The 27,996-nt window shown below is 40.9% G+C and overlaps 1 protein-coding gene across 10 annotated transcripts in view; it reads left to right on the top strand.

The window, feature by feature from the left end:
- The window catches only part of ADCY7 (adenylate cyclase 7), a 124,738-nt gene that overhangs the window by 54,262 nt on the left and 42,480 nt on the right, over nt 1-27,996 (top strand). For all 10 annotated transcript variants that reach the window (XM_039503811.1, XM_039503810.1, XM_039503812.1 and 7 more), the window contains 4 exons: nt 9,634-10,184; nt 11,335-11,544; nt 13,650-13,814; nt 23,411-23,560. In XM_039503811.1, coding sequence (XP_039359745.1) covers nt 10,014-10,184; nt 11,335-11,544; nt 13,650-13,814; nt 23,411-23,560 — 696 coding nt within the window. In that variant the 5' untranslated portion in view covers nt 9,634-10,013. The remainder of the gene's footprint in view (nt 1-9,633; nt 10,185-11,334; nt 11,545-13,649; nt 13,815-23,410; nt 23,561-27,996) is intronic.

The raw sequence follows: 27,996 nt of genomic DNA, 5'->3' as shown, positions 1-27,996 counted from the left end.
TGAAAAGGGTCTTGAGCTAAACAATTTGTTAGAATTACAACTGTGAATATCTACAAAACCAAATTATATTAAGTTTGAATGTTTACTTGTAAAGCGTTTAGTAGTCTCACAGTTGTAGTTCTTAAAATTTAAACACATTTCCTAAGAATGTGGAAAGTGTCACATGATGTTTCATCCTGTCCTTTAGCTCACAGGCAATGGTGGTCTCAACTACAAGTGTTTTGTCTACACTTCTGCCTACTTGTGAAATATTAAGTTTAATTATAAGACACACAAATATTTTGTAGTACTTGGTATTTATTTTAAAAGGTGGTACGAGGAGCTGAATATGCTCTTAATGTGTAGGAAAATGGAAGGTAAATAGAAATACTGGGTTTCCTAGGAATGCCTTCTCTAATGAGTAATTAGGTTTGCTTCATATTGTGATCATGGAGTGTCACGTAGGTAACCATTCTGAAGCAGTGCATGAAGCAGGTTAACTTTTTTTTTTACAAAGCTTCTTGTCTGCACTCCTGATAGCAGGTAAGCCACTGAATACAAAATAGGTATTCCTCACTATGCAATTTTGGATATGATTACTAAGGGTTGAGGTAACTGCAGGATGAGGTGCAAATGCTAACTCTAAAAGAAGGAGCACATCCTGATGTGAAGTCTTTTAAACACAATTGTTGCCTTCTGTGATGAGCTGCTACTAAAACAAATTCTGTATTGCAAAAATAAATTTTCATAAACTGATTCAGTTGTGGGTTTTAATAGCTTGTAGATGGTTACTTTTTCCTGAGGTTCACAGTTCATGTATTGATGTTCCTCTTCAGGTAATTTTATTACTGCCTGTATGGGTTCCTGGATTTCTTTTGCTTTAACACATGCTTGTGAGTAATTATAGTAGATGATAACCTTTATTATGGAAATAAATAAATAGAAATTACTAAAGATGTTTCAGAAACATTGTAGTCATTACATTTGGACAAAAGAAAAGAAAGGAGGAATGGAAATTTAAAACCATACTGTTTCCCTTTTGAAACTATGGCAGCTAAAAATGGACAAACTGGTTCTGCTTTCTGTTGTCTTGTAGCTATTGGAAAAAAATAGGGCAGTGAATCCTGCTTTACTTTGGTTCTTGTTATCTGGATTTGTTTGCATCTTTCAAAGATGAGATTTCACAGATTAGCTTTTAGAACACAAACAGAATAGCTTTGGGTGAGTGGGAACAAATTCTTAGCAGGTAAAGGCCCGGGCCAAGATGAAACAATGTGTGCACAGAAGTACATGTGTGATTACCCAGGCAGTTACCGTGAGTATGCACACAAACCATTCAGTGACTTCAAAACAAAGATCAAAACGGAAGCCTTTTCAGTCTTCCACTCTGAAGGGAGTTAGTTTGGCCAGTACCTGTCCTGTGCGTACAGCTCAGATAGGGAGCTCTTAATCCTCCCCTTGTCTGTGGAGAGAACTGCCTCATGGAGGGAGAGAAGAAATACCCCCTCATGCTCAGCTCCTCTGAGAAGGGGTGGATGGGATTCTTGACCCACCTGCACACTCTGCTTCATCGCCAGGGGAGGAGAGGTAATGTGGTGGTGCCCCTGACCACCAGGTCTCTTCACTGTCGTTTATTATAGAGATGGAGGTAGCACTTGGAAAATGCCACATGCTCTACAGACACAAGGAAAGAAGTGTGGGTCCCTGTCCCTAAGAGCATTCTGCTCCTGCCTGTTCTTACTCTGATTTTCCACCCCACCAAACCTCGCTCTCTGTCTTGGCCTGCCCTGCATGTTTTGTTTTGGGAGGAGCTTGTGAGGATCCTTATTGCTGCCACAATCCAAGGGTAGGTTCTTCTGGGCTAGGGAGCCACCCATCTCCTGATGTGACAGCACCTTAAATACTCCTTCCATTCCTGCTGTCCCTTTTTGGGCACTATGTGAAGGCAGAGATTCTGGAGTTTTCCCTTAGCTCAGTGCCCCGTGGAGTATGTATGTATATAGTGCTTAAAGTGACAGTGCAGGGAGACTGGGAAAAAGGTTTTCAATGGGCCTTCTGCTGCTGGATTTGGGGCGTGTGCGTGTGTGGGGAAATGGTGGGCCTCTCACTCACTCCCAAACAAGATGTGAATGAGAAGTGGGTAGTTTGCCTGCCCCCAGAAGATAATGGAGGCTGGGGAGAGTAGACCACCAGCCACTGCTCCTGACCTCAGATATGTCTGATAAGTGGGGAGCCCAAGCCCTTTTGGGGTCTCTCAGGCATCTAGGGAGTAGAAAAGGACAAAGGGGAAATTGGTGGATGGACATCCTCTCCTGTCCCCTTGTGGAAATAGCCAGGGGACTTGGATTGAGCCTATTCAATGATTGTTTTAGAATATTGGCTTGCACAGAATGTGAACTCATCTCTGTTAGTCTCAAAACAATAGCTCGAGAGGCTCCTTGAGAAACCCTCAAATCCCAGGGAGTTCACCCTTGATGTTGTGTGAGGGAAGAAATAATTCTAGGGTCAGAGGAAACTAGAGAGAGCTCAGGATAGCTGACCAGATACATAAATTGATATTTTAAGGTACTGAATATAATCCTAATCTCATTGATTTAGTAAGGCCAGGGTTTCATCCACTTTGTATAGTCTGCTTCATTGACACCGACCATATTATATACACGCAAGGCAGGGCAATTCACTGTTGGAGGTGGCTGAAACCCACCCTAAACATTTTCTTGCTAGAATTAATAAGGGGGCAGAGAGGGTCAAGAACCACATGAGTCCTTTCAAGGTTAGTCACGCTAGCTGGGAAGAATGTTTGGTGTGCTAAATTTGGTGCAACAAATTGATGATCAGCTCAGCACTGAATCTATCTGAAACACTGTACTGATCCACTTAATGAAATATTAGACTGTCTTGGAAAATAAGGCTTGGGGGTGGAGGGAAGCACTCTGTTCAGTAGCTCAGCAATATTATGAGAGGTGGCTGCTACGTGCAGTACAAGTATCGTTCAGTAATGAATTGTTAGCTGTCAATTGGTTATATACCAAGCATTTTGTTCACCTCTGATTTTCGCCAGGCTGAAGAGAGACAAGGAGTAAGAGTTCTTGCTGCTTTGGAGGCACATCAGTCAAACTCCTAAATCATGTTATCACACCATAAATTGACTCTCCTCTTGTCTCAGCCAAACTTTCTGCTTTTGCATTGATAAACGAATTGATCTGCGTGGTATGTGTCCCATGCCAATTTTCCCTGTGAAGTGGCTCACATTTTCATATATTTCTTGCAGCTCATTTAAGATGAGTAAAGAGGCCTCTTCTCATTTCAGAAAATGACTTGCTGAGTATTGTCCTCAATTCACATTTCTGTTGGTCTGTCCATAACTTTTTCTACTCATGCTCTACGAGGCATTCCGCAGTGTAGTCAGTCCATTCTGTGACTGGCGAGTCCAGACCCAGTCTTAAGAAAAATTGTGTGATGACATGAAGCACTATAGATGGTTTTAATAAATCTGAGAACAAATGGGATTCAGTCTGTACCCAGCAGCTTAGTTATAGTTTTACCTTTCCATTTGTTGCAACACACCCCTCTGTCTTTGTAACATGGAGACACTACAGAGTTTGTGTGGGTTATTCTGACTTTATGGGCAGGTCTACACTAGAAGCGTTACAGTGGCACAGCTATAGTGCGTCTGGTGAAGACGCTGTGTGCTGATGGGAGAGTGGCATAATTACTCCACCTCTGCAAGAGGCGGAAGTGATGTTGGCGAGAAAGCATCTCCCACCGACATAGCGCTGGTGTCCACAGTGCTTAGGTCGCTGCAACTTGCCTTGCTCAGGGTGGGTGGCTTTTCACACCCTGAGTGACATAAGTTAGATCGACGTAAGTGGTAATGTAGACCTCCCCTGTGAGTGACAATGTATGCCAGTCAGGAATAATCAAACCTCCATACCGAGTGAGATACAAAGATTACAGATTACAGAGACTGATGTTTTAAAACATGAAAAGAGAGGAAAAGAGTTTCCTTTTAAGAACTTAGGTGAGCATCCTACAAATGGGACCTTAAAAAAATCAGGGGAACTACACACACAAGGTTCCTCCTGTATGTCTTTACTGTGTCTCTATTCAGTGTACTTGTTGCTGTGTTAATCCCAGGATACTAGAGAGACGAGGTGGGTGATCTCTTTTATTGGACAAACTTCTGTTGGTGAGAGAGGTAAGCTTTTGTAAAAGATATAACCTCATCTACATCACCTACATTGTCTCTCTAGCATGGCGCTAGTTGAAGCAAACTGGTTTCCATTAAAAATTTAGTCTGATGCTACTCGTATTGGTTCCCATTGTAGACTCTGGGCCCAATCCTGCCCCCACTAACTTAAATGGGAGCAGGTTCTATGGAGGTGGCAAGCTTTACTCTTCTGTTCTGGACTGGAAAGAATCTTGTCTTCTTGTAAAGGGAGTCTTTCTTTTCCTTTCACTATCTGGGCAACCGTTATGTGCTATAATCTCAGTGGTCTAGTTTCTTTGCTTGGCCTAAATAGTCACTACGCTAACTGGTGTGTACAGTTGACTACAGAGCACACACAGATCTTGGCCAAGTTGCTGTCACTGGTTCTGTAAAGACTCTCTTGCACTGTTTTGTGGTGTGACTCCTAACCCTCCCTACTCTGCTTTTTATAGATTGGTTACTAACCTCTAGGTTAATATATATTATTCCTGCTCCTGTCAAATCAATTTAAATACAGCTTTTCTATCAGCTGCTGCTCTTGTAATGGAGTTATGGGACATCCATAGCAACATGGCTTCTCCTCGATGGTATGGTGGTCAGGATTTGGCACTTCAACTGCAGTGGAGCTTGGGTTTGATTACCAGTCAAACAGCCAGGGGTGCTGTGAAGAGGTTGGTTATATGTGAATATTTTACTATGACACAGGTCCCAGGTTCAAGTCCTGCAGGAACCATGTCTGGAAAAATGAAAGTTTGTAACATGAGCTCTCAAATTGATGCTGTGGCAGAAGGGCTAATACTCAAACATCTTAGGATGTATAAACAAAAAGCGTATAGTGAGTGGGAGTAGGGAGGTGATTTTACCTTTTGTGTGCCACTGGTGAGACCAATAAAGGAATACTGCGTGCACAGTTCTTAAAAAGGGGATTGAAAAATTGGAGAGGATAAAGAAAAGAGCCACAACAATGATTTAAAGACTGGAGGAAAATGCCTTACAGTGAGGGGCTTAAAGAGTTCAAGCAGTTTAGTTTATCAAACAGCAGATTGAGAGGTGACTTGATGACAGTGTATAAGTACTTTCACAGGGAGAAAATTCCCAGTACTAAATGGCTATTTAATCTAGTGGAGAAAGACAGAACAAGAATGACTAGCTGGAAGCTGAAGCCAGGGAAATTCACAAGGCAGATTTTTAACAGTGAGGGTGATGAACCATTGGAACAAACTACCCAGGGAAGTGTTGGATAGTTGACCTGGATGCCTTCAAATAAAGACTGGATGCCTTTCTAGAAGTTATACTTTAGCCAAACACTAGTCATTGGCTCAATAGAGTGGTAACGGGGTGAGATTTAAAGCCCTGTGATATACAGGAGGTCAGACTATATGATCTGATGGTCCCTTCTGGCCTTTAAAGTCTATGAATCTGTAAGTATAATTTACTAGATAATTGTGTGTGTGTGTGTATGCTTGTATGTATGCGCAAAGGTGGCCATTAGGCCTTTGATCAGCAAAGCACTTCAGCATGTGCTTAACTTCAAGCTTATGCTGAAGTTCCATTGAGTGGGAAAAGCTGTTGTCCATGTTGTTTCCTGGCTCAGTAAGTTCGAGAAAAGAATCATAAGCTGAAAATATAGGAAGATTGATGAATTGCCCAGCAAAGAAACATAACCAGAACTTTGAAAATGTGGAGCATCCAGGTGGATTTTTTAAATGGGTTTTAAGAGGGATTATGGTAAGTAGCCATGACACGATATGTAGGTAATTTCCTAGTGTCAGGGCTGAAATTGGGATGAATAATGCTAGATCAACAACTCATTACTTTTATTTTTGTTGAGTAGAATCTTAGTGTTCACTATAATTATCTGCACAAATTCAACATCTGTGAATGGGAGAAACCTCCCTCAAAATTTACTGTGAAATACAAGCCACTCTGACTAGAGTGGTACCTATAAAGGATTATGTATGGGTCATTACAGCAGTGTTTGTGTACTATTTCCTCAGACACTGCAGTAATTACTGTGATTATTGTACAATAAAACTGCTTATTTTGATAGTACTTTACAGCCCCAATTCCACAATCAGTTCAGTAAAACTAATTTATTGCATGTACCTGTAGTGAGTGTGTATTAATAATATTGTTCATTCCACGCCAGCTGTAGTGTTCTGAATCATCAGACTTATACTGGAAATTTTAACAGATCTCTGTTTGTAAAAAAGTTGACATTAGTTGCTTAACATTAGAAGAGAGAGAAGAAAATGTAAAAATGATAGAACTTTTTCACAGTGTGTACAATCTCTCAGTCATGTTCGCTGTTCAGAGCGCATTTTATCAAAGCATGTAACCAAGCAGATTTTTTTTTTAAAAGGGGGTGGGGTGGGGTTTAGAGGTACATGAATACAAATAGTATCTGCAATATGCCAGCAGACGTTAAAAACAACCAGGGCTATCTGTACTCAAGCTTCAGATCATAAACTGATCACTAGCAGTTCAGAACACATTGCATGGGAAATTTCTGTCAGCTCCATTATAGGAATTGTCACCTTCCACTGAGAAATACAGTATAAACTATTGTTGGAGAAGGCATATTGGAGTAAATGTATATTGCATTTCTAACAATTGTGTGACTCACAAATGTACGTGTATCTACTCTCTTGTGTTGAGAAAAATCTGTTACCATATTTCAAAATATTTGGCCTGATAAATTGTCATTCTTTGACAATACTAAAGGAGGGCAGGGGCAAGGCACAAGACTCAGTGCTGAATTACCCATATCAGTTTAGTCTCAAAACTAGTTTTGCTATCAGTATTTATTTGGTAGCTCAACGAAAAGTAGACGTGCATTTACAGATTTATATTACCACTATGAGAGAGTGAAATGTGGCATCGTGTGCATATATACAAAATCTGTTCCCTGCCCCCCTTCAGTTTGATTTTGAAAGATGCCTTCTAAACTACAGCCACAGAACTTGCAAATGGACCAATGTGTATATGCAAATGGGTATCTGTGAGGTTACTAATTTCACAGGTAAAGTGCAGGAGGCTTTTTAAAACTTGTCCCTTATGGTAAACCAGGTTTTGACAATTACAGTTAATAAATGTAATTTGTTTTTTTCCTAAAAATGACTTCCTTTTGTTTGCAAAGTGTGTGTATAAACGTTGTTGTTTTATGATGTTTGATAGGAATCACTTTTTTTTTTAAAATTCAGCAACAATTCACAATCCAGTATATTCTGTTCTTCTACCTTGTCTCTTGTTTTGTAAGTAATGCAGATTTACAGAATGTTGTGGGCAAGCGCTCAATGTGTTTGTAAATGGGAGTTTCATACTTGCTACAATTGCAGGATTGGACCTTCTGCTTTCACCTGAGGCTAATGTCTGGAAAATTCACTTGTTAATTTTCCAATGGGTAACGTTCTAGAATTTGGTTATATTGTTGTCGTCTAAATCATTTGGTATGGTTTAAAAAAAGCCCCAGTACCATCTCCAGTTGCCATGTGTCTACTGTGTCTGCATGTGGTTAAACAGTTTGTCACTTGAGAGTAACTGATCTAAGTTGGCTTTTCGGCAAGTTTTCTTGTTATCAGGCCATACCTTTTGGGAGAAAAGCCAAGATTAGAACTCCATGGTGATGGTAATCTAACAGTAAGGAAGCTGTAATTATTTTATCAAGTCCTAATAAAACATTTTTTGAAATCCAGTTTTTCACACTTCACTGGCTCCTTTTAAAAAAGTTTCCCCTGTCATTGAATTAACTATATTCAAGCTGCTATTTGAAAATCATCAGTCATTACTAGTTAACAGTGTAATTTATCCCTTAATGTTCATTGTTACCTTAACATGGCTGTTGCCATAGAAATAGTATAAGTTAGATTTGAAAGAACTAGGAGCTATAGTTTTTTGGTTTCTGTTTTTAAACAAATCTGTGCTTTAAATATTAATGTAGTAGGTTTTGGTTTTGACAGCCTGTATTTTATTTTACTCTTTTATTTTTTGTTTCATATTTTTAAGGAGGTAAATTTAATTTAAAGAAAATTTAAATTAGGGTTTTTTTATTATGTTGCAAAATCAATGGAATGCCAACAAGATATTGTGAATAAAAATGAAATTGTCTGTATGCATTGGGCCATATCATACTGTAAGTTTTAGGCAGAAATTTCCATTGATTCAGGGGAGTTGTCCTTAAAAACTGATAATCTGGTATGGCCTGTTGCTTTGAACAAGAAGAAACAAAGCTGCTTCATTCTGAATAAACTATTACATATTTAAGGTTCCAGGGAATTTTGCCTGAGTCAGAATGCAGGATTGGATCCTTCAATTAGCAAGAACTGAAATCAGTTCTTAGCGCTGATTAGGAATATTTTAAAGTACGGTTTTCAAAGGACCATCACTCTTATATTGAGTAGTTGCTTCCTCCACAAGCTGTTAAATCTATTTCACTGGGACTGCTAGAGGAGTAAGATATCACTTATTGTAAGGGTGGCAAAATCCAGCCCAAAGGGATTGTGTGCTTTACTTATTTGTGCTCTTTCTGCTATCTAAGTGATGTACCGTGATTTATGCCCACATCTTTAAATACGTCATTCAGACTTGTAAAATGGGGCAACTCTCTGCAAAGAAATCATGAAAGTGTTTTTGGAAAATTAGTAATCTGATCCTTGGAAGGGCCTGTTTTGTTAGTTTTGGGTAGGGAATAATAATTTGGGGTACAGAGGAGAATTCAGACATTGTTTTGGCTTTAAACAGCCAGTTTTTAAACATGAATATATTATGTTCCTCATTTTTAGTATGACCATGAACATAATTCTGTTATATAGTTAAAATCCTTTTGCAACTGAACATCAAAGTCAAATCTGTTAGCCTATCAAAATATTAAATATGCATGAGTAGTATTCCACTGCACTGCTTAATTTATTCTGCCTGTTTCAATCTCAGAAGGATTCTGCATGTCTATATTTACAGTCAGTTTCAAGATTAGACTGGAATTAAGCTTTTATTAGAGGTGGGGGAGGGGTAGCAAACTTTTACTTAGTGTTCGTCACCTCTCTTGCCATTTTTGATTGCTTGGACCATCTCCCCCTGCCATTCGTAACTGCATAATGTGCCTGTGGCAACTGCCCCAATTGCTTATGTGAAAATGTACCATTAGAAAAGTATTTAATATATTTTTAGCTCTTTTAAGTGTTTCAACAGCTAGAAAAAGATGAGCCAGTGCAATATGTCTAGCTTTAGCAAGTGCTCCATGGGTCACCGTTTGAGAACCACTGCTTTAGAGTTTGTATGTTATGTTAAACAGAAAGTACTGTTATGCCTAATTCTCATGGCCAAGGAATATTTTTTGTCCCCTTGTTAAAGGTTATTTACAGTGAGGTTAAAGAATATACTTTTCTCAGGCAAAAATGCATCCACTTAACTGAAGCCTAATTTTTAATCATGCTTTCTCTCCACAGAGTTTATCCCATGAAACAGCACTCGGAGGGAATTGCTGACAGCTTGTGGAATGGAGTTAAAATGATTGTAGCAAAATAAAACCTCGACAGCAGCAGTACAAGTATCAATCAATTTAGAAAAAACTTGCATGGAGCTGCTGAAGGGTAGGATGTGGCTCTGCAGAGGAGGGCTCTTCCCTCTCATTTATATTGAGATCTGAACTTTATGCTCATGAGGAGAAGCGCAAGTGCAGAATGTGAGTCACTCAGTGTGGTCAAGCAAGTCAGAACCAAGGGCTACCTTAGAAGACAGAAGTGCTCTTCAAAGAAGGACAGATTTATTTTTGCTTCGTTGTCATCACTGGGAACTGAGAGAGAAGTCAAAGTCAAACTGGAATAAAATGCCAGCTAAGGGCAAATACTTCTTTAATGAAAATGAAGACTGCAAGATAACAGATCCACTTTATGAGAAGTACCGCTACACGAGCCAGCAGCACCCGCTTCTTCTCCTGCTGCTCTTCATTGCAATTACTTTCTGTATTACACTAATTATAATATTCTTTGTCTACCAAGTGAGTATAACCAGGGTTCTCGGTTTGTACTGTACATTGTGTGAGGTAAGAAGGAACTTGTATCAAAGCTCACAAAAACTCACTGGGCAAAAGTTTCATTGGGCTAGAAAAGTGTAACCCTTACTTCAGGTTAGTGGTAGTTGTGTCCATGGGAGTTACCAGCATTTTGTGTGTGTGTGTAAATTCTAACTTCAGATTCAAGAATATGAATGTTTTTAAAAGTACAGCAAACTAAAAGGTGAAATAACATATGGGTTCTTTGGTTATGAATTCTTGTGATGGATTTTGTAGGCAGCAGTTTTTAGAGTTTAATTATTTGGAAAAAACTATTATGGAAACTCCTTTGGGATGGAAACAGTAAAATTGTGAAGTTAGCCGGGAGTGGGATCACTTTGCTATGTGACAGATCCAGGTTTAGGAAATTACTGCTTGTGGGGGTTAGGAAAAATATATTGTGCCAAAATCTATATGTGAACAGGCTACCAGAATCATTTGCTGGCTAATGAAGGAAATAGACGTAGGGTTTGGAAGGAGTGTCTGCTTTTCTTAAATAGAACCAAAGAGTCAAATTCACAGGTGGTAAAAAGGAATAGGAGCTGGTTGTAAAGATGGTTATAAAAGGGCTGGTAAATCCTCCCTGTCATTTTTTTACACTTCTCTTCAAGTGCAGGTTGAATCAGGTGTTCAGAACTGAGGACCTAGACAGTGTACCCATGATTTGTGGTACTTCTAGAGGGAAGTTCATCCTGTTCTCACAAAGAACAGTAGTAATGACTTAACAATTTTCTTCGCTTTTAACATAATTTAATAGAAAAACTATGCTCTGTATTAGATATTAATAAAAAATGTTAGTGTAATGGATGGCATTCCCCAATATTAGCAGGTGAAATTGCAGAAATAAGTTGGGGTGTTTTTTCTTTTAGTTTGAATAGGGATTTTCCTGTTCCTGGGATTCTGAAAACATGCATGGTCCCACATATAACATGACAGAAAGTACATCTGAATAGATATTGCTGTAGGAATAGCTTTTCATCTCTAATGTAATATGGTGACATCATAGCTGCATGGGTGACATTAGACACACAATTAGGTTTTGTGCTTATTAAAAGGAAAGTTCAGTACTAATATAAGACTTTTGTTTTGCTTTTAGCCGGAATCACATCATCATCTTGCTTTCATTATTACAGTATGTACTGCTCTTGTAATATTTGCAGTCATGTACTTGCTTGTATGCATTGAATCCTTATTTCGGAGATGGCTGAAATTATTTGGGATTTTGATTTGGATCTGCTTCCTGACCATAGGATATGTGTCAGTTTTTGGAAGGGGAGCTACCTCTTCATTCTATGCATGGGAACAGGTATGTATTTCCTGTTCGATGCACTTACATTTAGAAGTGGTAATCAGTATATATTTGTTCTTAAAATTTTAATTATATAATATTTATTGCATTAGTTTTAGGTTTACTTCTTCCCCAAACCAGTTATATTGGATTATAGGATAACACTTTTTGTTAACTCTGTCTGTCCCTGATCCTGCAAAGACTTACGTGCATACACTGCTTAAAGTTCAGCATCGTCACATTGAGTTCACTGGTACTACACCACACAGTGTGTAAAATTAAACATGTACCGAAGTCTTTGTAAGATCTTGGCCTTAGGCTCTTAATTTAAATTGCCCAAATAAAAATATTACTTGTCATGAATGTACCTTAAAAGTAAATTATTTCTTTAATAATTTTCAGTGTTTTGATAGGGTGCTGATTAGGATCCTGATTACAAAGTGGTGTTCAAGTAATTTTTTAAAGAACTCTATAGCTGGGTGTGCCTAGTGAAAGTGTTTTCAAATCAAGTAGAGAGGGTGAAGTGAACAATAAGAACTAATGATGCATCCTGGCATTGCTGGGTGCGGCTGGAGTTGATTACTTGGTATCTCTGACCAGAAAACTGACAATTTTATGAAGCCAAAAAGTCATAACCTGTAGGAAACTCCTCCTAAGCTCTGATAGCGTAAGTGGAACAGTTTTTAAGAAAAGAAAAATTACTTTTTATCTAATTATACTGACCCTTCCCATTCTGTCCATCCTTTTCTGAATAATGAAAATTAGAAATTATCTACTAGACAATCAGAATGGATTTCCACTATGACTGCTGGCCAGCACAGTGATATGTTGACTGCAGACTTCAGCTATTGCAGCTATACAACAGTTAAAGGTAGCAGCATGTATACTATAAAGCCATAGATCCCCAGGTTTATTGCTTAAATTCCCTCTGGTGAGACTTGGCCTTCAAAATCATTCTACTTAGTAGTGAAATTTTAATACAAAATTTATGGGGGGGGGAATCTCACCTTAGACTTAGAGAAAATGATGTTATTTGTTCAGGGTGGTTGTTTTTTTCACTCCTATAACTGAACAAAGATCTGGCTTTGCTTCTTTAAATGTTGCAAAACATAATGTGAGCTGATACCTTTGACCTTTTTTTTTTTTTTTTTTTTTAAATGTGAAGACCATATTATAGGAGGTCAGCTGGATTTTTCTGCCTTTAACCTTCCGATGTGACTTTGATCACAAATGAAGCTTGTGTGTTTTCTTATCTGGTCTCCGTTTGTCCATGTTACAAAACCGTCATATGGTATTTAGCATTTGCCATGGGTGAGAATCTCCCCAAAGGAGGCTGATGTCTGGACACAGCAGGAAGCTGGGGTTGAAATGAAGCGGGAGAGCTGAGTGGGCAGTCTTGCAGTGTGTCTGTCACAGTACTTGACTCAAGTGTTATGAGGCTGTCATATATATATATATATATATATATATATATATATATATATATATATATATACCATAGACTACAACAGAAGTCCATAAATATGGATTTAATGGTAGACTTTAATAGCGCTTTCTGAACCATTATGCTTTAGCGGGCCAATGGACATTTGTAAACTCTTTAACTGTGCCTTCAGATGTATGTTTATATGCAGTAGAGATTACTCTGTTGTATCAACTCCATGAAGGATTATTTGGTTTTAAGGTCAATAAAATATCAAGCAAATAAACACACGCAAGCTGTTGATATTAACATTATAATAAGAAAGCACTTGCGAAATTTGAAATTAAAGGAGATAGCTCCATCCTTGCTTTGGACTGTTCTTGGTACATAATTCAGATGTAAGTTGTGTCATGTCATGTCTGTGGTTATAATGTCTGCAGTATATCTGCTACTTTACCAAAGGAGAATGAGACAAATTAAGGGTCAAGTGTCCTCTTTAAGCAACTGGTTTGGCTACATTCATATTATAACTTTATCCAGTTTCCTCAAAGCTTTTATGAACACTACACTCCTTGTGATTTTAATTGTTCCATTGAAATGTTAATGCTAGAGGATGCAGCCTGAAGAAAAGTCAGGATGCTTGTTTCCCCTCTTGCTCTGCTGGCACCTAATAACAGATTTCCCCTTTTTCTTTTTGAAGGTGCCATTCTTCCTGTTCATAATCTTCACAGTTTATACCATGTTACCCTTTGGGATGAGAGATGCTGTCATCATCAGCATCCTTTCTGCAGTGTCCCATATTGTAGCCCTAAGCATTGCAGTGACACTATATCCTGAGCCAGGTCAACAACTCACTACGTTTCAGGTAAGGAAATGCTATTTGTTAGAATATTCAAATGTCTTAGGCAGCATGTCCATTAGAGCTGGGAACAAACTGCAAAGTTCAGATATGGATGCAAGCTTCCACATAGTTCAAGGATTTGGGTCCACCTCGTACACAAGGAATTAACTTCGGTATAGTGACGTGAAAAAATCCACACCCCTCAGAGACATAGCTATGCTGATGTAACCCCCAGTGTAGACAGCGCTAGGTTGACAGAAGAATTCTTCCATTACCTAGCTGTCGCCTCTCAGGGCGGTGGATTACCTACGGCACTGGGAGAAGCCCGCCCGCTGGTGTAGGTAGTGCCTATACTGTAGCGCTACAGCAGCGGCGCTGTATTATTTAAAATGTAACATGCCTTTCTTTGCATGCAAATGACACCCATTGATAAATACTTACTTTTTATATATGATACATATCTATTTTCAACACAAATGAGGAGACAGAAAATGAAAGGGACAACAAATTTAAAAAAATAATCTTGGGACAACATTAAGAATAGAATTTTTAAAAATAATGAAAGGTATTTGTTAGCATTATGATTTCCAGACTATTAAGAAAAAGCTTAATGTTTAAGGTGTCTTTGATCATAGACTCTTGGGAGGTAGGAAAAGTGCAACTTTATGTGCAGTTTAGTTGCATTCATTCCATGGTTTTAGAAACTATGCTGCAGCCTTCATGGAAGATTTTACATTAAAAAAAATCCTAGTTACTGGAGCGTATTTAGTAGCAGAATAAGTCTATCAAATGAAATTCCCTTTTTGAATTAATGAAATGTTTTTATTAGTGACTGGAACAAATCCCCTAAAACTGAATGCGGTACCTTTTTGTGATAAAATTGTATCTATAACAGTGGTTCTCAAACTGTGGGTCAAGACCCCAAAGTGGGTCATGACCCTGTTTTAGTGGGGTCGCCAGGTGTGGCTTTAGACTTGCTGGGGCAGAAGCTGAAGCCTGAGCCCCACTGCTTCAGGCTGAAGCCCCAGGACTTCAGCCCTGGGTGATGGGGCTCAGGTTACAGGCCCTCCTGCCTGGGGCTGAAGCTCTTGGGTATTGGGTTTGTCCCTCTGCCTGAGGTGGCAGGGCATGGGCGGGCTCTGGCTTCAGTCCCCCATCCTGAGGTTGTGTAGTAATTTTTGTTGTCAGAAAGGGGTTGTGGAGCAATGAAGTTTGAGAAGCCCTGATCTAGATCACTCGGCAAAAATGGGGAGTTCATGAATCACTGTCCTCATGTTGCATGCTTCTCCAAAAAGAAATTGCAATTTGTTGAATAAACGTGTGCCATATATTAGTCACATTACTTAATAAACTACTGGAAGTCACTCTGATACAATGGTGATGAATGCAGTATAAGAACAGTAGAATAGAATATTAGCACTCAATACTATATGTGATTGGCTGTATAGTATAGAATACTATAGCATAGTAAGTGGACCCATTTGACTATAAGACAAAAAATAAACCTGTAGCCAAAAGGTAGAACCATGATTTAAAAAACTGATAATATTATGATAAGTTTCATCCTGCAAATAACTTTTTTTTGTGTTTTTTCATAAAGATAACTCGTGAAATACTAGAATTTCCCGAGATATTTTCCATGAGAGAGCTAACTCATATAACACATTAAAATGAGAAGCAGTAAATCACCAGATGAAATAAATATGTAGTAATAAATATATGCAAGATATTAAATTATCCTCAGGTAATCAATGTAGTTATACCATGACATCTGTGATTTGCAGCTGTCCTTCTGGGGATCTTCTTTTAAGGAAACAATCTTTTTGTTTGCAATCTGCCTCAGCTATGCTTATCAGTTTTCCCCTGTGATCTTGTCTCTTACAGCTGCAATATGTTTTCATGTATCATGATTATGTTTTAATTTTCACAAACAAACGTTGTTAGATTATAGTCTCTCTCCCCCTAACCTCCATTGCTACTTTATGCAAATTTTCTTTTTGCCCCTTTTAATTTAATTTAATTTAAACTTGATTAGCACAGTCCAATACTAGCAGTTTTGTTAGGATTCTAAGCACATCATCCTAGTTTCATTATTGCATTTAAAAATAATTAGACTTTCTATTGCCTCTCACAGCAGGGAGAAACATTAATTATTGGTGGAATGACCTAATGCTGTAACCTTTTGACTATTTTATTGTCAAAGGGACACCACTATTTAAATTCAGCACAGTCATCCTCTATTGAAAGATAAATTAAGTCTTTATGGGGCTGCCATTTTGGATATTTTCAGTTACTAAGGGAAGGGATGGTCTGTTACTTCTAAAGGAAAAGTTTTTTGATTTGCTGTATTTCCCCCCACTCATGAAACACATGAGCCTGGTGGGGATTTTGCATGAGTGGTGGAAGGGGAAGCGTAGGTCAGGCAAAGGCATTTTGGAAATTGACGAGCTCTTTTCTCTTAGCTCTAACAGTCATTTTACACGTCTTAGGGAACAATATGAAAACACTTACTACAGTTTCCTTCAATTTATTTGCCTTGTGGATGACGAGTACTTTAGATATCAGGCTTGTTTACAAGAACATGCATCACACATTATGAAACTGAATTGATGATAAAAATATATTTCTTCCCATTTGTACTTTGTATGGTTAAATCACTATGTCAGTAATACTAGTGGTCTTCATTCAAGGACTTGAAGTGAATATAACTAATTTGGGGGCATCCTTATCAAACAGTGAAAACACCTATTAGTGCACTCCTTCCCGGCCACTTTCTTTCCATTCCAAAGCCATGAATCTACTGTCCTGTCACAGTTTTGGAACAAAGGTACTGAAATGTAGCCCTGCAGCTGCACATGATCCCTCTACTGTAATTAAAGAGAATGCAAAACACAAACCTGAATTTGTTTCAACTTACTCAGGAGAAAGCTAGCGCTTAGCACCACTTCTTTCCCTCACCAGGAGGAGCAGAAATATTTTATAGGGTATTTTTGATTAAGTGCCAGAATAAAAGAGAGAGGGTGTGCATGTGTCTGTCTTGGAAGGTGAGGGAAAAGATGTGTGTTCCCTAAACTGCTGGGTTGGTGGTGGTGAGGGGGTTGGGTGGGTGGGAGGGGGTGGAGGGGAGAGGTAGCAATCTGACAGTTCCTTAACAGCATATGGTATGTACCAGCCCCACCTTGTCGGTGAGTTTCCACAATCATTTGGCAGGCGCCACCACCAGTCTTTCCTTCCACTTTGAAAAAAAGATAAATAGCTAGAATAAGGAGGGCAAGCACTGTGATTGAGGCTCTCTGCATATTTTATGCATGCATGTCATGTCTCAGTAAATGAGGTAACTCATGACAATCTTATTTCCTTCCCAGACAAATGCTTGCGGTAGAGTGAGGTCACTGCTCTTTCTAACATTTGATACTCATTCCATTGTTAGCAGTAGATCTGTTTTCAATACACTAATCACAGCCCAGGGCAGCTCCTGTGTATTAAAAGCTCCCATAGTAATGGAATCAGAGTCTAATCTAAATGACTTCACTAACTGTACTTGGCATACGTTTTCAGAAGTGGCTAGTGATTTCAGGTGTCTCAGGCCTTGTCTACACTTGACATGCTACAGCGGCACTACAGTGCTGCCTGGCACTCAGTAAATCCAGACTGTTTCAGAGCAGGGATTGAAGGGCATTTGAGAGGCCCAGAACTCTTATGGAGAACAGCCTTCCAGCAGACTCTTCTCTAGTATTTCAAGGGGAGTTTAGTGGCCCTGCAGACTGCAACTGTGGCAGTGTTCATAGGGAGAGAGAGGATGTCTCAGGCAGCTCAGGAGGTTTACACTGAAGTGGAACAGTAATTGCATGTTTATGTTTTGTTTTTTTCTTTAAGTAGGAAGCATATCTTTGGTGGGGGGTGGTATACATGGAGGGTGGGCTCAGTGTTGGCCTAACGGGAGCAATGTTAAGTCATGCCGTGTGCTTTTGAAAATCCCACTTATAATGGGCTGGGGAGTGAAATAATGTAGCTTAATTGGTGTTTTACTTTGGGCTAGATTTCAGATTTTGAGACTGATGTAATAAAACCCAAGCACTTGTTTAAAACATTTCTAACACTGTGCCCTACCTATACTCGATATATCAAACATTTTGAACTCAACATTTCTAATTGTTTTAGGACGAAAGCAAACAAACACCAAATACAATATTTTCGTTCTCAGTGCAAGTAACTACAAAGTGACTTCACTGCAACTGGAGCTTTAATTCTCTTAACATTGCCCCTTTATATGGATGGGGAGTGGGGGTGGGGGCAGTGGTGGCCGGGGCTGTAGCTTTTGGCCTATTTTAGTATTGAAATGTTTGTAAAATTGTTGTTATAAATTGGAAATACTGGGTGATCATAGCACACAGCATCCTTATTAATACAATTCTCTTATAGTCTCAGAAAGTTACTCTTCCTTTGTTCCTATCTATGAGCCTGATCCTGCATGTTCTTACACAGTTAGTATTTGTTATATGGACTGTGGTAGCACCTAGAAGCCCCAGTCACAGACCAGAACCCAGTTGTGCAAGGCAATGTACAAAGAACAAAAATACAATCCCTGCCCCAAAGAGCTTCCTATTGAAGTAAGTGACTTCTATGGGATTGCTTGTATGAGTAAGGGCCGCTTCCAGAGATTTGCAGGATCAGGCCCCATAGTATAATCTTATTTGGAAAGACTATAAAACTTGGCCTTTTTCTGATTTTAAAATTATTTGAGAGAAAGAGAGAACACTTCAGAGCTGCAACATTTGGGGGATGGGTAAAGAGGGAGAATTTTTTTTTTTTGTCCTGATACAACTGCCGTAGCCAAAACAAAAAAACACCTAATTCAGGTTTTGGCTTTATAGATGGATGTTCAGATTTTAAAATTAGCTTCAAGGAAAAAAGTCTTGCCGCCATAACTCATGGGTATTGCCCTACTCTGTATCAATATTAAAAACAGACCTGCTAGCAGGAAGCAGAAGTTGGAAGGTACTCTTCCAGAAATATTAGCTGGTGTGGATGACACTGGATAGATCTGAGAAGTCTCATGTTCGGGATCTTCGCTACTTTACCCCAGTGTCTTCTGTGAAGTGGGGGCCTCTGCTGCTCTACCTCTCCCCTACAAGGAGACATGAGGAAAAAAGTTACTGTTGCTTCACCGCTCTTACAAGGCCTCTTTGGGTTTTTTGGGTGATTCCACCCTTTGAATAATTCCATAGCGAGCATCGGCTGTAGCCTGTAGCTTCCCCATATTGTAACAAAATAAAATAGACATGCTTGATAGTGTGGCTGCTGCCCATACTTTTCTGAATAGCAGCAGTGAAGATTGACCAAACTTTGGTTAATTTCACAACCTTAAAAGCTAGACAATTTAAAAAACAAACAAAGATGCTTGCAGTCTGCAAAAATGATTGCTTTAGCCCTAGCTTTCTGTTGCAAGCATGGAGTTTGGGGGGGAACATTTCCCACTTGTCTTTGGTTAATGGATTTTTTTCAAGCCCGATCAGTTGGATTGCATTTGTCCAAGAGGCAAATGTGGTCCAGTTTCAACCTTATAGCTTGCCATCAAATGGATTTGTCTATTAGCTCCTGTTAGTTCAATATTCTCCTAGATAGGCCAGTTCCTCTTTGATCTTTAGTAGTTACAATTGAAAGTGTAATTGCCTTTTTCATGAGTCATGGTACCTATTAATTCTTCATCAAAAATGCATCCACTTGACATGGTTAATTTTCTTTTATCAGTTATTAAATCATGCCCCTTTCAAACAGGGTCTCTTGACCTTCAGATGTTTTGCCAAAATAAACTTACCTGTGATTTCCTTTATTTTTTCTTGGTACCTTCTATTCAGGTAAACACATAATTTTAAATTACTACCACTCTGGTATTACTTAATGAGTTCAGGTAACACCTGTCCTAGAAAGGGCTCGTTGACATGCAAATACAGTTCATGCTGGGAGACTGTGAAGAGCTCTTAGTTTATAGTTTGGAGTAAGATACAAAATTAGATGAGTACATATACTGAAAGGATTAAACCTGCTATAACCTGTCACATGAGCTTTGGTTACTTAGGGCACAGCTACACTAGAGAGTTTAACGATGCAGCTGTGCTGCTGTAAGCTCTTGGATGTAGCTGTTCTAAACTGACAGGAGAGAGTTTAACTACTCCATCCCCTGCAAGCGCCAGTAGCTACGTCGGTGGGAGATGCTCTCCCGCTGGCACGGCGCTGTGCACACTGGTGGTGATGGCGTAATTGATGTCGCTCAAGGGCGTGATTTATTCTCCCCCCGAGCGACATAAGTTATGCCGACATAAGTTGTAGTGTAGACCTAGGTGAAGGCGTATCCTAGTATTGTGAGACTGATTCATTTGAGATGAAGAAATCAGGGCACGTATTTTCAGACATGTACACCTAAGTGTATGACTGACAGAGAGCCAGTAGCACTTTCTTGCCCTTCTCCCCATATCTCTCCCTCCTAAACACTGTGAACAAACACGCTGTGTTGGATCAAAACTTGCCTGCTTCCTGAAGTTTGGCTTTATTAACCAGGTAACTCGGGGTGGTGGGGGGAAACGGGAGCTGCGAGGGCTATATCCACCTCAAAATGTGCTTAGATCCCCTGTAGCCACCCCATAGCATCTCCCGTTCTCCTGCTGCCCAGCTCTGAAGGCAGAGCAGAGAGAGGTGGCTGCTGGCCTGGCGCCCAGCTCCAGTAGCAGAGAAGAAACCCTGGGCGGGGGGCTGGGATACCTGAAAGCACCCCTGGCCCGTGTCTCTGCCCTGGGCAGATGGAGGGTCTAGGGTTCCCCACAGTGGCCCAGACTGACCTGCTCCAGCCTGGACTCCTGGGCCCTGCCCCCAGAGGTTGCTGCTCCCTGAGGGCTTTGGTCCCCCAGCCTGGGCGGCTCTTGCTGGCTGCGAGCAGCCAGTGCCCCACACTGCCCAGCTCTGGCTTCCAACCAGCGAGGCCAGGGGGCAGGGGCGTGGAGAAGGGAGGGGCCTCATGGCAAGGAGGAGAGCAGCCCACTCCATTTTCTGTCTGGTCTACCTGAGGTCCCACACTGGGAAGTGGCTGGAGCACCCCTGAGGTAACTCAAAATATAAAAACAAATTCCAGCCCAATCCCTCCTCCCCAGACTTGGCTGTTTTACCCAGGGTTCCTTTCAGACCCAGACCCTAGAGTCATCTCTCAAAAGGGCGACTTCCACTTCTCGTCAATCAAAGTTAAAGGAGTTAATGAGCCACGGCTGTCACAATGAGTCAGCAGCATTAGTCACTCCTTGTTTGAACACTTACCAGGTGCATTTGCAGAAGAACCCAGCTACTCTGAACAGTTTCAGGTGTGACCATGTTTGATGAATACATACATGTGTATGGTGGTAACTTGCATGTTCATACATGCATGTACTTCTGTTATAGTATGTGCCCATGGAGTTTTCTATGAATAAATCATAGAGTCATAGTTGACAGTCAGAAGGGACCATCAGATCATCTAGTCCAGGGGTGGGCAAACTTTTTGGCCTGAGGGCCACATCGGGGAATAGAAATTGTATGGTGGGCCATGAATGCTCATAAAATTGGGGCTGTGGTGTGGGAGGGGGTGAGGTCTCTAGCTGGGGTTGCGGGCTCTGGGGTGGGGCTGGGGATGAGAGGTTTGGGGTGCTGGAGGGTGCTCTGGGCTGGGACCATGGGGTTCGGAGGGTGGGAGGGGGATCAGAGCTGGGGCAGGGGTGCAGGTTCCTGCTGGGGGTGCAGGCTCTGGGGTGGGGCTGGGGATTAGGCGTTTGGGTGCAGGAGGGTGCTCTGGGCTGAGATTGAGGGGTTTGGAGAGCAGGAGGGGGATCAGGGCTGGGGCAGGGGGTTGGGGCGTGGGGAGAGGCTCAAGGGTGCAGGCTCCGAATGTTGCTTACCTCAAGCAGCTTCCGGAAGCAGTGGCATGTCCCCTCTCCAGCTCCTATGTGGCCAGGCGGCTCTGCACGCTGCCCCATCCGCAGGCAGCGCCCCTGCAGCTCCCATTGGAGCCGGAGTGGGGCCATGCTGCGGCTTCCGGGAGCCGTGTGGTGCGGCCTTGACTCTGCGCCCCAGCTGGAGCACCAGAGTGGGGCCAAGCCGTGTGGTGCGGCCTCTGACCCAGCACCCGGCGGGAGCTTGCGGGCCGACTTAAAACAGCTTGCAGGCCGCAGTTTGCCCACCCTGATTTAGTCTGACCTCTTGTATATCACAGGTCACAAGCACTACCCAGCACTTGCACACTTACACCAGCAACTGAAATGAGACCAAAGTATTACAGCCTGCAGGAGACTAGACTAGTATGTGCCACAGGGAGAGAATGCCCGTCTGAGGCCCCTGCAATGCCAGGGAAATGATTGAGATACACCCAGATCATGCTGGCAAGAGACCTGCACCCCCACACTACAGGGGAAGACCAAGGTGCTGCAAGGTTACTACTGCCCGTCTCACCTCAGGGAAATTCCTTCCCAACCCCACATGTGGCGAACAGTGAGCATGTGAGCAAGAACCAGCCAGCCATGCAGCTGAGAGAGCGAATGCCCGGTGCCACCTCGGAGCCCAGGCTCGCTCTGCCTGATATCCCATCCCCAGTCAGGGCCATTGTTGATGCTTTAGAGGAAAGAGACCAACCCTTCCCCCTCCAGAGTGCATTGTGGGTATAGGGAAATCCGTGCCTGATCCTTGCAGTGGTTAGCTGAAAACTTGAAGCATGAGCTTTTAGGAATATAAGATATAAACTGGAAGTGATCCCCAGGGCTGCCTGCCCTCTACTATTCCGAGCAACCCTGTCCTACAGTTGCACTCAACAATTGTCCAGCTCTCTCACAACAAATGAAGTTAGCCCCCAAGCTGTTCCAGAACCTCTCACCGCTGATGATTAGAAACGTTCTTCTAATTCCCAGCCTGAATTTGTTCCTGGTCAATTATACTTGTTTGCTTCTCTGATAACTTTGCCCTTTGACTTAAATAGCTCTTCGCCCTTCCTGGTGTTTACCCCTGTGATGTACTTAGAGGGAGTAATCATATCCCTCTGTTAGCCATCTTTTTTGTGAGGTTGAAGAAGCTATCGTCTTCCAGTCTCCTCTCATAAAATAGGCCCTCCATTCCCCCTGACCATCCTAGAAGGAGTTCTCTGCATTTGTCCAGCTTCTAACATGGGTGATCAGAATTGTACACATTTTAGTATTGTAAATGAAGTCTTATCAGTGCCTTGTACAGTGGCATTAATACCTCTCTCTGGAAATGCCTCGCCTGACACATCCTAGGATCAGATATGCCTTTTTCACAACTTCATCATATTGGGAACATGTGCCCCAATGGCAGGCACATGTTTGCAAGCCTGGGCCTTAACTAATGTGACTGAATCCCTCTTGTGTTTTAATATGAGTGCGTTAAATAGAAGCACTCATGTTATTGAGTTAGCATCTGTTTAACACACACACGTTGGCTAACACAAAGTTTGGTGGTGGTTTGCTTGTATGAAAGGATGGGGAAAACTTGAGCTTTTTCTTATGTTCTGGACAAAAACATTTTAAGTTACTTCAGTATAGAATACGAATCAAACTCTTCTGCAGCACTTGAATATTTTTCTTCTCTTGCAGTTACTTGCCAATGCTGTAATTTTTCTTTGTGGTAACCTGATGGGTGCATTTCACAAGCATCGGATGCAAGATGCTTCATGGGATTTGTACAGATACACTTTAAAGTGCATTCAAGTCCGAATGAAACTGAAGATTGAAAAGAGGCAACAAGTGAGTAAAAGCCTCTATTACATGAGTTATGTGTTTTCTTTGGGTGATGTGTGTCTTTTTTTCTAAGTTTGTGACTAATGCACACTGAAAGGCTTGATTCAATTCCTATGAAAACCACCTAATGTCAAAAACAACTGTGCCATTGACAATAGAGAGGGGAAATTAAAGGGAGAAAGCTTCTTTATGTCTTATGTCTTAGTAAAAAATGACAAATCTGTATAGTACTAGACATAGTATTTGAAATCAGAAATTGATTATCAATCATTTACCTGTTTTCCTAAAATAGTAAAATGTAAAATAATCTCAGGAATTTCTGAAGAAAAGTAAGTCTTAGTCTTCAGATTTGTATTGATGAGAAATCTTTTTAATTAAATTCAGCAACGATCCTGCCTTCTTTATGCAGATGTTGGATGTTTGAAATTCTGTAATCTTGCAAGTGCTCTTCCAGGAAAGAGTAAGATGTTCATCTTCTGCTAATGCAGAGACAGATAGAAATATATTTTTAAAGTAGCCAACCAAGTAAACAAAAATTTTGCAGTGTTATGTAAAATAAATATACTGACAACATTATGTAAGTGCCAAATAATTACTTGCTTTGGCATTGATAGTTAGAAGTGAATAATGTTTAAACACTATGAAACCTTGACATTCATACTGATGTAAGATGTAATTTTGTATAATTCAGTCGTAAGCTAGCATTGATGGCTAGTTACTGTAAAGATCTAATAGCAGGAGCAACCTCTCATGGTAGGCAGAGAAAAAAATTTCTACCTGGGTTTGCTGTTTTTCTACTTCGATCAGCTGCTATAAAGGTTCTTTTGTTCCTACCTCGGCGTGCCCATTTTACTTACCCAGACTCAGCTATTGCAGTCTCCTCTGGCTGCTTCACCAAGCAAAGACCATTATTGCCAGACTGTTAGTCTTATACATAGTGCACTTTCTTTTCCCCTCTTGTAGGCTGCTTAATAACGTTTTTGTGTTTGTTGCATATACAGTGAGGCCAATCCTGAAAACACTGATCCAAAGAGGGTTCACTGCTGACTCATTTTTAACAAAACACACCCGAGTGGTATTTTTGCAAACAGTGTTTCATGATAAAATGAGGGTTTGGAAATTGCAGATGGGGGAAGAAGAAGAAAACCTTTTGAAATATTATAGCAAGGGTTGGATTGTAGGGGTGTTTCTTGTGAGAACAAATGATCTAGAAACTTGGGTTTTCCTCCTGGGGGTTGCAGACAGTTATCTTGAGGTCACAACTATCCTGCCTTTCCCATATTGCTAAGTGGAAGGGAAGGTCCCAGTATGGAAAATATTGAGAACTGCTGATCTAGAATGCTGCATGTGTATGGTGATCTCATCTCATAAATTGTGAGCTAAAAGGAGAAGGCTGAAAAGACTGAATTGGAAAGAAGATGAAACCACATTACTAGTGTCCAGTCTGCCCTCTATTGCCTGTCTTACCAGATGAGATGCCAAAGCCCTTAAAAAAAATCTTGATATGAATGCTAATTTTTTTCACAGATAGCAGCTAGGGAAGCATCTAATCAGCTTGCACTAGTATCAAGCTTTCTGTAATCCCCTGGACTGATCCTGCTATGGTAACTTGCATTTTTCTTTTTCTTTTTTCTTTTTTTTTGTCCTGGCGCCCTACTTGAAAGCCAGCTGTCTTGCAGGCTATATATAGTTTCCCTCGCCACCTACATTGTTTGTCAGACTCCCAGCTTTCCATTTTCCTTGCCCCACCAACCAGGAAGATGTGAGAAGGGCAATTTAATTTCTGAAAAAATAACACCGACCTGTAAAGTCACATTATCTCACACTAAAGAACTATTCTGTCATGTTCAGCAGGGAAAGGGGAAAAAGTGAGGTGGCATAGTTTGCAGATGATACTAAACTGCTCAAGATAGTTAAGACCAAAGCAGATTGCGAAGAACTTCAAAAAGATCTCACAAAACTAAGTGATTGGGCAACAAAATGGCAAATGAAATTTAATGTGGATAAATGTAAAGTAATGCACATTGGAAAAAATAACCCCAACTATACATACAATATGATGGGGGCTAATTTAGCTACAATGAGTCAGGAAAAAGATCTTGGAGTCATTGTGGACAGTTCTCTGAAGATGTCCACGCAGTGTGCAGAGGCGGTCAAAAAAGCAAACAGGATGTTAGGAATCATTAAAAAGGGGATAGAGAATAAGACTGAGAATATATTATTGCCCTTATATAATCCATGGTACGCCCACATCTCGAATACTGTGTACAGATGTGGTCTCCTCTCCTCAAAAAAGATATACTGGCACTAGAAAAGGTTCAGAAAAGGGCAACTAAAATGATTAGGGGTTTGGAGAGGGTCCGATATGAGGAAAGATTAAAGAGGCTAGGACTCTTCAGTTTGGAAAAGAGGAGACTAAGGGGGGATATGATAGAGGTGTATATAAAATCATGAGTGGTGTGGAGAAAGTGGATAAGGAAAAGTTATTTACTTATTCCCATAATACAAGAACTAGGGGTCATCAAATGAAATTAATAGGCAGCAGGTTTAAAACAAATAAAAGGAAGTTCTTCATGCAGCGCACAGTCAACTTGTGGAACTCCTTACCTGAGGATGTTGTGAAGGCTAGGACTATAACAGCGTTTAAAAGAGAACTGGATAAATTCATGGTGGTTAAGTCCACAAATGGCTATTAGCCAGGATGGGTAAGGAATGGTGTCCCTAGCCTCTGTTTGTCAGAGGATGGAGATGGATGGCAGGAGAGAGATCACTTGATCATTGCCTGTTAGGTTCACTCCCTCTGGGGCACCTGGCATTGGCCGCTGTCGGTAGACAGATACTGGGCTGGATAGACCTTTGGTCTGACCCGGTACGGCCGTTCTTATGTTCTTATTATGTTCTTAGGGCTCTGTTGTCACCCTAATTGTTCACTAACCTCAAGTCTCTTAAAATACCAGGGAAGGGGAGGGAGACTTTGACTTCTTTTTCCTTGAGCAGGCAGTGGAATGTAGGTTTCTCCATAACAAGATCAAACTATATTTCTGTCTAATCCTCCTGCACGGCTTCAGAAATCAGGTGACCTTTCCCCCCACCCATACTGACGACATACACATAACTAATTATGCAATGTTGTACGTGAGAGAGAGAAAATCCTGCTCCCTGCACAGGCTACACATTGGTACCCAGAACCATTTGTCAGTCTCCTAAACTCACGCTGCTGTGGCTTTCCATCATCTGCTGTATTTTCTCATTTTTAAAAGGAAATCAATATTTTATTGAAATTAGACTATATTTTCAAAGTGATGGGGTGTGGTAAGAATTCCTGGCTATTGACCTTGGTCTACCAGACCAAGGAGGCTAACTTAAATCCATCCTTTAATTGCTTCAGCAAAGGGATTTCTGCAGTCTGTGGAGAAGAATTTTGGATCAGTTCTGAGTGTGCTCATTCTTTGAAGGATCTTATGATCCTTTTTATTCCAGGTAAGCTCTTCAGAGTATTCCTCTGCGGGGAGCAGCAGATGACTTGAAAGCACTGATACTCCTGCTTTTCTTTTATTCTTGTTCACGGACACTTCTTCCCTGGTCAGAGGTGTAATTTCATTACATGTGTGTGTTTGGGTACATGGGACAAAGCTTTATTGATCTCCGGTTAGCCGAGCAACATTAGTAATTTCTGAGGAAAGGATTCCATTCTTGCCAAAATTAAAAGGCTCTACCTCAATAGCCTTGAGTAACTCAGTTCTTTTAAGTTGCATTAGCATTTTGGCAATAGAGTTTTCTATTTAGTCTCCTATCCAGTATTTGAATTAATCAAATGCTTCCTCTAGCAAGGAAGGCAATTAAATTTTTCCCATCATGTGCTGAGAATTCAGGTGGTTTGAATATTTTATAGTCTATTCCTTCTACAGAGTGAGCTTTTGAGTCTGAACTTCTATCAAAAGATGCTGGAAGACTGCTGAGAAGAGGGAGACTGCAGAAAATTGAGAGAAGAATGTTTGTTTCACACTGACTGGGCAAGCTGTGCTTTAGACCCTGTTTAGTCCGTCTCGCGTGTATGCCTCAGGTGATAGGCCTGGCTTCCTGCATCGCGCTCTGGGCGGAGTCATGTGGTTCAACCACTCTGGACTGGCTCTCTGGGCTGCAGCCCCTATGCCCCACTTCCAAACTGTATTAACCCAACAGTGTAAGGATTTGTGGGTCTAGACTCCAGGGTTGTGGGGTCCTTGGCAACTGATGACTCCACTGGAGAGCCAGGCAGAGCAGCATACAAAAATTACTGCAAGGTTAGGCACAGCAGGAAGTACTGCCTGAAGAGACAAGAGCGACAGAACCCTGCAGCTGCCTGATTGGTCAACTCCAATTATTTAAACAAGAAATCTGCCCTAGGGAACCATCTGAGCAACAATGCAGACTCTAGCTTCCTACTGCTAAAGACTTCTCCT

The sequence above is a fragment of the Mauremys reevesii genome, linkage group 16 (genome assembly GCF_016161935.1).
Source record: "Mauremys reevesii isolate NIE-2019 linkage group 16, ASM1616193v1, whole genome shotgun sequence".
NCBI lineage: Eukaryota > Metazoa > Chordata > Testudines > Geoemydidae > Mauremys > Mauremys reevesii.
Note: the sequence above shows the minus strand (reverse complement) of the source record. Positions and strands in the feature narration are given on the sequence as shown.